General features: G+C 40.0%; 1 protein-coding gene across 1 annotated transcript; it reads left to right on the top strand.

The window, feature by feature from the left end:
- Window positions 1–114: 114 nt before the first annotated feature.
- Window positions 115–2953, top strand: LOC116758394 (olfactory receptor 9Q2-like). The gene is given in 4 exon segments (XM_032641203.1): window positions 115–152; window positions 1777–1872; window positions 2091–2183; window positions 2185–2953. Coding segments are annotated over 4 exon segments (996 nt in total).
- Window positions 2954–13901: the final 10948 nt, after the last annotated feature.

Raw genomic sequence — 13901 nt, forward strand, 5'->3', positions numbered from 1 at the left:
TGCCACCAGGAAGGTCTAGTGCAGGATCAGAAACTCAGGGAGAGAGGCTGGTCCACAAGCCCTGCTCTCTTGGGCTGAGTCTGCAAAAAGTCCTGGGCAATTCTAACATCAGGGATGTATTGTTCTGTCAAGGGTGAGAGGAACTCCATGAAGTGAGAACAAGACATAGTGGTTCTGGAAGCAACCCCCTATCAACCAAGTTGCTATGATTGTGGGCTCACGCTGCATTGTTGTTTATTTAAAGGGAGAAAAGACAACGTAATTGAAGTTCAGAGAAGAAAAGTGACTTGCCCAGGGTCACACATCTACTGTGAGTGAGCTACGGCCTAGGTCTCCTCTGGATCGGCAGGCCACAGGCAGAGGAAACACTAAACAAGGGAAGAAGACACTAGTGAAGTGGAATTCAGGTGAGGATGGTTCGTGTCCCGCTAATGCTTCCGAATCTAATTTCTCTTCTTTGTTATTATTTCTAATGGGTCAGCTTAGTATTGGCCTGGCTGCTGGTGTATCAGGTAATCAAATATGACCAAAGCCCTCCTTTACAGCTCTTTTCTAGAACTCTGTTAAGAACCTTCAACTCCATTAACCCAGATTCCTCCAACAGTGCTTAGACAGCACCAGACTGCGGAAATACTTCTGCTTTCAGACTTGGGGGCTGTTTATTATCAAACTGCTGCTTTTATTAAGGACTATGAGAACAACCAAACAATGCTTATGGAGCTTTGTGAGGTGCTAAAAGGAGCTTATGTTCGCTCTTTTGATTCCAAGGTTAATGCGAGTACTTAACAAAAACCAAAAAACAAACAGAAAACCCTTAAGAAGCCAGCCAACTCGAACTAGGATAACAGCTATTTGTTAAGTATGCATGTTGTTAGACTGAAAATAGAAATATTCCTGTAAGCAGAGCCCACTGCTGATTGCTAATGGATTTTTTTTTTTTTGGTTTGTGCTTTTTTTGTTCATAGAATATAAATTACCCTTCCTTAAAATGTTCATTTAAAATTTTAAATAGTCACCATATATACGTAGAGTGCTTTTAGCTTTCCAATGCACTTTTGCATCTGTTTTAATCTATGCATTAACCTTATCTTTTAAGCAGGACAGATATTATGATCCCCTTTTGGCAGAAGAGGAAATTGAGGTTCAGAGAGGTTAAGTGCCTTGTGGAAGATCAAACAGCTAACTGGGGACAGAGTTGCAAATACAAGAGCTGACATAAGTTAGAGAATCACTTGCTCTCCATTCTTAGTATAATGGAAGCATTCATCACTTTTTATCTTATATTGTATTGAGCCCTATATTCGTCCATTTCCACATTAGGCTGCGAAGTTTGTTGAAGTCGAATGCCTACCTATCAGACACTCAGTTTAAAGTCTTTTATTTTAAAATGACTCGATCTTTTGTTTTCTATTTTGTTTTAAAATTTTTATTGGAGTATAATTGCTTTACAATGTTGTGTTTGTTTCTAAATAAGTAAATAAGAGAAAACAAAAGAACAGAAAGCCTAAGAGCTTTAGGTTCCTGAAGAGGATGAATACCACAAAATAAGAACAAGGGGAGAGTAGGGAAAAACAAGGTATTGAGGGAGACTAGATACAGTTTGCCTAAGGGTACCCTGACTAAATTGTGGGAGAAATTGTGCTCGGTTTCCATGGTAAAACAAGTTAAGTATCCTTATTAAATTGTCATAATGAAATCATTGGTTAAAAATATCAAATGACTTGAACTTGTCTTCAGGGATCCGGTTATCGGGTGCTTTCGTCTCAGCTTTCACAGGTCAACCGCTGAATGGAAAGCTGGGAGGAATTACACCGTAGTGACAGAGTTCTTCCTTACTGTGTTCGCTGAACATCCCGAGGGATGTTTTGTTATTATTCCTGACTTATAGGTAGATGAGGCATCTGAGACTTCGAGTTAATTGTGCCAGGGTCATCAAGCAAATGCTACAGAGGGGCTCCCACCCCAGCCAAGCCTGAGCTTTTCATTACCATGCATACAGTCTCCAGCTATGATCTACTGCAAACCCTATGTAATCACTCAATCTGGAATTTATTCTTATTGCACTGTTCTTTTTTTGCACTGTTCTCCTCTTTTTCTGTCTTTCTGGGTTTCTATATACTCACTCTGCTGGGGAACTCGGGAACCATCTTCCTGACCCGCAAAGATCGCCGTCTCCACACCCCCATACTTCTTCCTCAGCCACCTTTCCTTCGTGGACATCAGCTAGCCCTCCGCCATCGTCCCCCAGATGCTGGCAGTGCTGCTGGAACGTGGCAGAGTCATCTCCAAAGCGCGCTGTGCTGCCCAGCTCTTCCTCTTCACCTTCTTTTCTTCCATTGACTGCTACCTCTTGGCGATCATGGCCTGTGACCGCTACGTGGCCATGTGCCGACCGCTGCTTTATGTCACCATCATGACCGAGAAGGCCTGCTTGGGTTTGGTAGCTGGGGCTTATGTTGCTGGTTTTTCCAGTGCCTTTATTTGAACGGTCACTGCCTTCACTCTCTTCTTTTGTGGAAACAATGAGATCAACTTTATTTTCTGTGACCTACCCGCTCTGTTAAAACTCGCTTGTGGGGAAAGCTACACCCAGGAGGTGGGGATCATTGTGTTTGCCGTTTTTGTCATGCCTGCTTGTATATTGGTCATCTTGGTTTCCTACCTGTTTGTCATCGTGGCCATCATGCAGGTCTGCTCTGCCTGGGGCCAGGCCAAGACCTTCTCTACCTGCGCCTCCCACCTCACTGCTGTTGCTCTCATCTTTGGGACCCTCATCTTTATGTACCTGCGAGATAATTCAGGCCAGTCCTCGGAGGCAGACCAAGTGGTGTCCGTGCTCTACACAGTGGTGACCCCAATATTGAACCCTGTCATCTACAGCCTGAGGAATAAGGAGGTCAAGGAGTCTGTTGTGAAAGCCCTGAGCCGATCAAAGGCTTCTGGAAGGCCCTAGATGGACCCTCATCAAATATGTCATTCCTTAGTTTCTCCATCCTTTCTGTCTTTCCTCAAATGTCACCTACTTGGGAAGACTTTCCCAGAAAACCTTATTAATATTGCACCTAAACTTCCCACCTCCACTTTCTGATTTACTATATCATGTAATACTTGTCATGATCTGATATACTATGTTTTACATATTTGATATTATCTAGTCCTCACAGCTAGAAAGTAAACTACATGAAAAGAAGCACTTTTATCTGTGAGATTCATTTCTGTACACCCAGTGCTTAGCAAAGCACCTAACATGCAGAAGGCTCTCAAGAAATATTTGTTGAATGAATGAATGAATCTTAGGTTCCAGTGTCGACCTTTAAGTTCCAGCTTCTTCAGTCCTCAGTTTTCTTATCTGCCAAGTGAGTTCACGTAATTTATAGGACTATATTTTTGAGGATTCAGTGCGTGAATGGGCAGGGACCATGTCGGTCTTATCCACTAGCATCTGTGGAATGTAAGGCATGGCCTGGCACAGTTGATGAGTGAAACAAATCAAAAAGCTATCTACCAACGCACCTACTGTTTTGATCCAAAGGGATTTTCTGAATCCCGTCGTTTATGTTTTCATTTTTTTCTCTTCTTCTTGTTTCTGTGGGTTCTGAATAATAATAACTTAATTAGTAATGATGATGATGATAGATAGCAACTAAGATTTATTAGGCAGTTATCACCTTCCAGGAACTGTAATGTTTGCTCCAGGAATTACCTCATTTAATTCTCACCACAACACCGTGAGGCGTTTTGTTATTATTCCTGACTTATAGGTAGATGAGGCATCTGAGACTTCGAGTTAATTGTGCCAAGGTCATCAAGCAAATGCTACAGAGGGGCTCCCACCCCAGCCAAGCCTGAGCTTTTCATTACCATGCATACAGTCTCCAGCTATGATCTACTGCCCACCCTATATAATCACTCAATCTGGAATTTATTCTTATTGCACTGTTCTTTTTCCTTTTACCTAGTAAAGAAAGGATAAAAGTCCAGTCTGTAGAGGTAGAAGGAAGTCAACATTTATTTTATAGCCCCGATGTGCTAGCACTGTGTAACGTGGCAGCATGTGTCAATGTGTGTGTGTGTGCGTGTAGTTGTGTATGAGAAAATGAAGTGCATAGGTTAAATAGATAGCAGCTCTGAACTTTAGGAACTTTCATTCTAAGGACATACAACAAAAATTTTAGAAAAGAGTTGTATAGACATGTTTAGGAGAAGATATTGGGAAAAACTGCACTGGCGGCCAAGATTCACACATCAGCCTTTGTTCGTGTTTTTGCACAAATCACTGAAAAACTGCAGAGTGGGGTGAAGCAACTCCACAGAGTGCATCTTGGAGGCCATTTTCCAAATATTAGCCGCCATGCAATGTTCCCTGACACATCAGCTTCTGTAGTAGGTGCTAAGAGACACTTGTATTGTAGAAAGAGCTCAGAATTTGGCACTAAAGCGTCCAGTCTGTCACTTCTTAGCTTATTATCGCTTCAGATTAGTTAGGGCCTATCAGCCTGCTTCCTCAACTACTGAGCATTTACTCTGGGCCAGATTTTCTGTGTATTTCATTTGTTCTCACAACAACTTGGGGCACGTGGAGGATGGGCAGGTGCTGGGTGAAGCTCTATAGACATAAACATTAATTCATAAATAGTGTTATTAAGGTGATTGTCCCAGGTTCCACAGCCCATGTGCACCAATGGGTAGAGGGACCCACAGCTGATCAGTGGAGAGCTTCATGTCAGAACTGTCTGGAGCAGTCTCTCTTGGGCCAAGAATCGAACTGGATCCAGATTCCTCCAGAAGTAAAGAGCTCACCAATAGTTTTTAAGTGTAACTCAAACTAGTGTACACTTAAATGCACACTTAAACTAATGCTAGAACTATGCTAAACGCTTCGCATGAATCATTTATTTTAGTCCTCCGGACAAGTTTAATAGAAAGTAATTATTATTGACCTCATTTAGCAAAAGGAAGAAGTAAGACCCAAAGAGGTTAAGTAACTTGCCCAAGTTATCTATCAGGAAAGTGGCAGAGCAGGGAGGATCTGATCTCAAGTCTCCTAAGTATGTACCCTTAAATGATATCCACTCTTCTGTATTTTTCCCTCTCTTTCTCCCAGGCCCCAGTACTCAGCTGCAATTTGCTTCAGAGGTGTCTGAGCTTCAGTTGCGTTCTTTGTCTCCATGTTTGGTAGGTCTGGGCTGGCACGGATGCGTCTTATGGCCTGACATAGATGTGAAGTTCATGGAACTCACCTTTGCCCTCTTGTAGGGCAATGAGGAGGATCTGGAGGAATTTGCAGCTCCCTCAGAAAGAGCAGGATTGGCTCAAATCAACTATTGCTCTCTGAAGCCCTTCTGAGCACCTCTGGAGTCAAAGCTTCCTCTGATAGGTTGTTCTTCGGTATGGGGTCTCCAAGCAGTCACCAAACTTGTCTTCATGTTTTCTTTTTCAATCTTCAGGGATTGCCTAAGAATTCAAGATTCCTTTCCAAACACTGATCATTGTTATTTCCTACCATTTAATAGCATTTTAAAATATAATTTATTATTTTGTTCTACTTATCATCTACTTGTCTATCTATCATCTATCATCACCATCATCATCATCTATCAATTATCTATCTAATCTATCACCTATCTATCTATTGTCTGCATCTAACTATTCATCTGTCTGTTTCATAAGATATTACTCAAGGGATGTGCCTGAAATGCCTCCTGATATGCTAAAACTTTTAAAAAACAGCTTCATTGAGGTGTAATTGACATGCAATAAACTGCACAAAGTTAAAATGTACAATTTGATAAGTTTTGATATGTGAATACACCCAGGAAACCATCACCGCAATGAAGGTAACGAACATATGATCACTCCCCAAAGTTTCTTTTACCCCATCGTACTTTCTCCTATGTGCCCCTTCCCACCACCCACACCTTCATAACCCAGGCAACCGCTTATCTGCTTTTTTCACTATATGTTAGTTAGAATGTCTTAGAATTTTATGTAAATTTCATATAAATGGAATTCTGTGTAACTTCTTTCACTCAGCATGGTTATTTTGAGGTTCACTAATGTTGTTGTGGATAGCAATAGCTTATTCCTTATTAGTGCTGACTACTCTTCCGTTGTATGGATATACTATAGTTTGATCATTCATTCACCAATTGATATACATTTTGGTTGTTTCTAGTTGTTGGCTCTTTTAAATAAAGTTGCTATGAACATTCACGGAAAGTCTTTGTATGAATACATACTTTCAATTCTCTCAGGTAACTAAGTGTAGAATGGTTGGATCATAAGGTGTGTATGATTAACTTTTCATGAAATATCCAAACTGTTTTCCAAAGCGGTTGTATCACTTAACACTTCTACATCCTCCACATCCTTGCCAACACTTGGTATGGCCATTCTTTATAATGCTAACCTTCTAATGAGGATGTAGTGATACCTCATCGTGGTATTAGTTTGCATTTCTCTGATGAGAAATGACGTTGATGTTTAATTTTTTTAATGTGGTCAATAGCCATTAGTAAATCTTCTTTGGTGAAATATCTTTTCAAATTTTTTTGCCCATATTTAAGTGCACTTTTCCTTTTCTTATGATTAACATTTGAGAGCTCTTTACATTTCTGGATACAAGTCCTTTATCAGATATGTGATTTGCAAATATTTCCCCCCATTTTCTACATGTTAGTTTTGTTATTCTTAACAGTGTCCTTCAGAGAGTAAACACTTTAAATTTTGATGAAATCCCATTTATCAATTTTGCCATTTATGACTGTGCTTTTGGTATCATATTTAAGAAATCTTTGTCTGTCTCCATGGTCACAAAGAATTTCTCCTGTCTTCTAGAAGTTTATAGTTTTTTTATAATTTATGTGTAGGATCCATTTTGAGTTGAGTTTTGTATATGAAAAAGGTATGGGTCAAAGTAAACACTTTTGCATATGGACATCCAGGTGTCCCAGCACCATTTGTTGAAAAGACTATCTTTTCTCCACCGAGTTGTCTCTCACCTCTGTTGAAAATCTATTTTCCGTTTACGGGTGGGCCTGTCTCTTCTGTTCCAATGATGTACTTGTCTATTTTTACTCCAATACCACACTATCTTGAATACTAATAAGTCAGAAATCAGGTAGGGCTAGTCCTTCAGCTTCATCCATTTTCATAATCATTTTAACTACTTTAGGCCCTCTGAATTTCCATACGATTTTTAAAACCAATTTGTCAATTTATACAAAAATGTCTATTGTAATTTTGATTGGGATTGCATGGAATCTGATTGGTTAATTTGGGAACAACTTACATAATACCAATATTGATTCTTCTGATCCATGAGATTGATGTATCTCTCCTTTTATTTTGGTCTTCTTTAATTTCTGTGTCTTGTACTTTTCAGGGTATAGATTTTTCAAATCTTTTGTGAGATTTATTCTTAAATATTCCATTATTTTTGATGCAATAGTAATGGTATTGATTTTTAAATTTCAGTTTCCAACTGATCCTTGCTTGTGTATAGAAATACAATTACTTTTTTATATCGAGCTGGCAACCTTGCTACTCTTACTTATTAGTTCTAGTAGCTTTTATGTAGATTCCATTGAATTTTCTACTTAGAAAATCATATAAATAAAAATAGCTTTATTTTTTCCTTTCTAATTTGAGTGACTTTATTTCATTTTCTTGCCTCACTGCACTGGCTAGAAACTTTAATACAGTGTTTCTTTGTTTTTTATTCCAAATTTGCTACCATCAGTTCTCCTTGGGCACTGCTTTCTGAGCCTGTGGCATATTATTTTATTTTATATATCTTTGTTATTTTTATTTATTTAATTTTTCCAGTTTTATTGAGATGTAATTGACATATGACATAAGTTTAAAGTGTGCAAAATAGTGATCTGATATGTGTGTATATTGTGAAATGATTACTACAATTAGTTAACATCACCTCACATAGGTGAGAACTGTGAGAACTTTTCCCTTGTGATGAGAACTTTTAAGATTTACTCTTTTAGCAACTTTCAAATATACAAGACAGCATTGTTAACAATGGTCATCATGTACATTACATCCCTAGAACTTATTTATCTTACAACTGGAGGTCTGTGCCTTTTGATGACCTCCACCCAGTTCCCCCACCCTCCATCCCTTGTCTCTGGCAACCACAAATTTCTATTTCTATGAGTTTGAGTTTTTCAGATTCTACATATAAGTGACATCATATAGTGTTTGTCTTTCTCTGGCTGACTTATTTCACTTCCAATAAAAAGTTGAAGAGAAGTGATGAGAATGAAAATCCCTGTCCTGTTCTTGTCCTTAGGGGAAACTTTTCAGTTTCTCACCTTTCATTATGTAGATTTTTCACAGATGACTTTTACCAGGTTAAGGGAGTTCTCTTTGATTCCTAGTTGTTGAGAGTTTTGTTTTTTTTTTCCCTAAAATCAGGGAAGAATAATGGATTTTGTCCAAAATCGATTCTGCATCCACTAGGATGAGCACACGGTCTTATCTTTTGTTTATTAATATGGTGAACTACATTGACTGCTTTTGAAATGTTAAACAATTCTTGTGTTTCTAAGATAAACTGTACTTGATCACAGTGTAGTATTCTTTTTTTAAATATTATTATTTTTTTAACATTATTATTGTAGTATAATTTCTTTACAATGGTGTGTTAGTTTCTGCTTTATAACATAGTGAATCAGTTATACATATACATATGTTCCCATATGTCTTCCCTCTTGCGTCTCCCTCCCTCCCACCCTCCCTATCCCACCCCTCTAGGTGGTCACAAAGCACCGAGCTGATCTCCCTGTGCTATGCAGCTGCTTCCCACTAGCTATCTACCTTACGTTTGGTAGTGTACATATGTCCATATATACACTCCCACTCTCTCACTTTGTTCCAGCTTACCCTTCCCGCTCCCCGTGTTCTCAAGTCCATTCTCTAGTAGGTCTGCGTCTTTATTCCTGTTTTGCTTCAGGTTCTTCATGACCTTTTTTTTTTTTTTTTAGATTCCATATATATGTGTTAGGTATTTGTTTTTCTATTTCTGGTTTACTTCACTCTGTATGACAGACTCTAGGTCCATCCGTCTCACTACAAATAACTCAGTTTCATTTCTTTTTATGGCTGAGTAATATTCCATTGTATATATGTGCCACATCTTCTTTATCCATTCATCTGTCGATGGACACTTAGGTTGCTTCCATGTCCTGGCTATTGTAAATAGAGCTGCAATGAACATTGTGGTACATGGCTCTTTTTGAATTAGGGTTTTCTCAGGGTGTATGCCCAGTAGTGGGATTGGTGGGTTGTGTGGTAGTTCTACTTTTAGTTTTTTAAGGAACCTCCATACTGTTTTCCATAGTGGCTGTATCGATTTACATTCCCACCAACAGTGCAAGAGGGTTCCCTTTTCTTCACACCCTTTCCAGCATTTATTGTTTGTAGATTTTTAAATTATGGCCATTCTGACTGGTGTGAGGTGATAGAGATGGTAAACATTTTGAGAGTTCCTTCTCTGTTTCCTCTCTAGTGCCTAGTAGAGGGGAAACACTCAGTAAACACCTAGAGAATTGAGCTTAACTCCTGCACTAGGGATTATGGCTCCAAAGAGATGCCATATCTAGTGGAAGGGGGTAGGCTACAGCTTTCTGTACCACTTAAATGAATGTCTGTGTTGGAAGGGAATCTGGGGACCCAGTAATTCAGCATTCAGGGCTTTTAGTTCCAAATTAAAGACATAAACTCTGGATTTTTAATATTGAAAAGAAATATATTGAAGTGATATTGGGTGGTTCACAGATACACTGGGAAGGCTGGAAATATAGACTCTGAAATAGGAGAAAGGGAGGATGCATAGCCAGAGACAGAACTGAAATTAATAGACTCTCTCTTCTAATGATTGCCTGTGCCTCATGACATAGTACAGCCATTTCTCACCCAAAACAAGAACACTCACCCCCTCCCTCAACAGGAAGTGACTTAACCTATGGACAAACTGTATAAATATTCATGACTAATATTTAAAATAACTAGGTAATGGAGAAGAAACAAAAGGCAAGTTATTCTATCTATCTATCTATCTAGTCACAGCTAGGAAAGAAATGTGGGTGGAACCGGAACCCTTTCTTCTACAGTTTGTCCATGAGGCATATTTATGAGTTCCTTCCCATACTACTGTTATGGTCTAAATGTTTGTGTCCCCTTAAAATCCATATGTTGAAACTTGACCCCAGGTGATGGTATTAGGAAGTACGGTCTTGGAAGGTGATTAGGTCGTGGTAACAGAGCCCTCATGAATGGGATTAGTGTCCTTATAAATGAGGCCCGAAAGAGCTCCCTTGCCCCTTCTGCTATGTGAGGATGCAGTGAGAAAATGGCTGTCTATGAGCCAGGAGGCACTCTCTCACCAGACACTGAATAGCTAGTGTCTTGATCTTGGACTTCTAGCCTCCAGTACAGTAAACAATAAATTCCTGCTGTTTTTAAGCCACCCGATTTATGGTATTTTGTTATAGCAGCCCAAAGGGACTATGATAATTATTATCTTAGCATAGGTTTTCTTGTTTCTAGAGACTGAAACAAGAATTTATATGTCTTAACATTTTATTTGGAAGATGGAATCCCAGGGATGTAAGGAGGAGGACAATGGAGGGAACAGAGGCTAGGTTAGATGCAGAACAGTGCAATGAAATGCATCACTGCAAGTGTGATTGTTCCCAACAAGCACAGAAGAGACAGAGAAGATTACTCATCAGATATATTCGCCCAGCATGTCGGACTCCTCTGGCAGGAAAAATCATAGCTAGGAGGACCAGTCCAGGGAGAGAGAAAAGGGATACTTCTATGTCCCATTCCTTTTCATCTCCTGCTTCCTATTAGCCAAGGTTCATCCATGGGGACTTGACCCTTTCGAACTTCCAGGTTGCATCATCTGGCCCCTTGGTGGCCACACAGGAAATCAGGAACCATATTCCACAATATGGCTATATCTGAATCCAGAAGATGAGGGAAACTCTGTGTGGGCAGGTTTGGCAGATAGGTTTAATGTGGGTCTCAGCCAGCTGAGAGAGCTTGGAAAGAGGTAGCAGAGCTCCCGAGGTGAACTATGTCATTAGAAAGAGGAAGGTAATATAAGGTTTGTGTCCAATGCAATCCACCTCTTGTGCTACTCATATCTACTCATGCCCTCTCATTATCTCTAGATTCTATAGTATAATTATTGCAAGCGAATGAAAATACTTTGAGAAGGGAAGTACAAGTCCAGTCAGTCTAGAGCAGTTTCTCATCCTTTTATTCATTATTGCCGGAGAACCCCCTTAAGGAGGCTTATAGATCTTTTATCCTCAATTCTCTCCACCTCCCATGAAATCAAATGCTATGAAATAAGATTTTGTCAGGTATTGTTGAGCTTTGGAGAGGCACAAACCATTAAAATGTCTTAGATTTTTTTCACCTCGAAGTACTAATGTTTTCCCACTTCTGGGCAGCATCATCCCTGTTGAAACTCCTCCAAGTTGGCCAGTCCTGCCCTCCTGGAAAACTAAGGCAAGAATGTCATCGGAAAGCATCACAGTCCTCATGGCCCATTAGCTGGTGCTGAGGCTCTGATTGGTATTCTTCCTCTCCCTCCGCCGTCACTCATTAGACTCCCTCACTCTTGGCTCATCCTGTGGGTGATTTAGGTTGGTCTCGGTGGAACCCAGAGCTTCTGCCCTGAAGGGTATAATTCTTAGTGGCCCTGACCTTTGGGTTGTGGTGGCTGTAATTGTTTATTACAGTCATTCCTTCAGAGTTCGGAATTACTCTGGTTCAAGGTTTCCAGAATAGGAAGCCCATCTTCCCTACTGTGCTGTGAACTTGTGGAGGTTAGAATCTGAGTATTAACCCTATCTAAAGAGAAGGACTTGGAGAAATGGTCAGGGCCTCTAAATAAATTTTATCTGCTCCAAGTTTATTAACTAAACATTACTTAGGCTTTGCTTTGTATTCTGTTCTAGCCTAAGTATTATGGGGAAGTCATGAGGGCTAACACTCAGGATTTTTCCTCCAAAAGTCCACGACTGACTTGAGATATAAGACGTGAACAAAAAGCAAGAGTCTTTAGTTGCCGATGGCAGGTGGAGACAAATATAATGGTTCCCATCAGATCTCAAGCATGGGAGGGAAAATGCTGCGGGAATTCAGGGGAGAGAGAGCTTTCTGTGGACTAGAGTAATAGTAAATATTTCAGGGAATAAGTGAACTAGAGCTGTGCTTTAAAAATGAGTAGGGTTTATACACGTAGAAAGACAGAGAAGGGTTTTGAACCAAGTGCATGCAAAGGCCAGGTGGTAGGACCAGGCATGGCATATTCTGGTTCAGTAAAGAGACTAAAGAGACCAGCACTACCTAAGACTGAGGTTTATAAAAAGAAGTAAGAAATAAAGTTGCAAAGTTGTAGCTTGGGGCCTGCTCCTGACAGGCTTTTAAAGTCAGGATAAGGTGATCGGATTTGCGTTTACCAATTCCTTACCAAACACTTCGTAGTCATTCATAAATTATACAGTGTCGTGTAATTCCATGAGTGAAGTCATAAAATCTATAGCTGGAGGGCACCACATAGGTCAATGAGAACATCACTCATTGTGCAAATAAGTAAACTGACCCCCCAGAGAATGGGTCTCTTGTCAACATCAGTTGATTAACTTTGGCAGAACCAAAATGAGAACCCACATGAAGTGGTTCCTAGTCCAGTGCTCTCTTGTCGATTCTCTTTCAACGTGATGTAGTAGAAAGAGTAGGGACTTTGAAATGAGACCTGGATTCGAATTCCAGCTTTGCTACTTGACCGGTGTGTGACCTTGGGCATGTCACTTAGCATCTTAGAGCTCCCATTTCCATATCAGTAAACTAGAGATGAGGTTTGCAAGACACCTATCTTGGCATCTGGAACATAGTGAGCAGCTCAACAGGTGTTAGTTTCTCCTCCTCTGTTTACTTCAGAGGGGTCAGCATTCTAGGAATTATAATGAAAGTGTTCCATAATCCCAGCCTCTTTTCTGAGCTGGTTTGAGATAAACACTGCTAAAATCACCAACGGGTCAGATAACAGAGCATCTCCAGAAAGGCCTGGCTAGAACACAGGTATATTAGGCTCTGGAACAGTGAGGGATGCAAATGGAGAAGCATCAGAATATGGGAGTCAGTCACAGAAACCGTCCAATGATAAGTGCCCAATTTTACGCGTCAAGCACAAAATACCATGAAAAAGGAGTGTGAAGAAGACGTTAAAACCAAGCTCACAATGGACAAAGAAATGAGATAAACAAATTGTGGTATATTCATACAATGGATTGCTACTCAGGAATTAAAAAGAACAAATTGCTGAAATACACAACCACCTGTATGAATCTCAAAAACATTACGTTAAGTGAAGAGAGCCATACTCAAAGGAATATACACTGTATGAGTTCATCCATATGAAACTACTGGTTGGGCAAAGCTAACCTATGATGATAGAAGTCAGAATCGTGGTGGACTGGGCAGGGAGAGGAATTGATTGGTGAGGAGGTCAGGAGAATTTTCAGGGGTAATGAAAATATTTCATTATTGAGTACAATTTTCCAAACACATCAAACTGAACCAGTTGAGATCTATGCATTTTATCGTACTTTACTTACATTTCAATTCTAATACGTAACAGAAACAAGAAAAGCTCACCAGGTTTTCCTTTTTGCTTCAAGTGGAATTTAAATCTATTACAGTAAGTTCCCTACATATGAACCTTCAAGTCGCGAACGTTCAAAAATGAGAACGTGCGTTCAGGCGTGAGTGAAATGGCAGCTTGCCCTCCATCTCCTGTTGCTGGCGATCCTTCAGCTCTACCACCTCCCACCCCCCCCTCCTCCAGTCAGTAACTCTTCTGGCCT

Source organism: Phocoena sinus, chromosome 8 (assembly GCF_008692025.1).
Source record: "Phocoena sinus isolate mPhoSin1 chromosome 8, mPhoSin1.pri, whole genome shotgun sequence".
Taxonomy (NCBI): Eukaryota; Metazoa; Chordata; class Mammalia; order Artiodactyla; family Phocoenidae; genus Phocoena; species Phocoena sinus.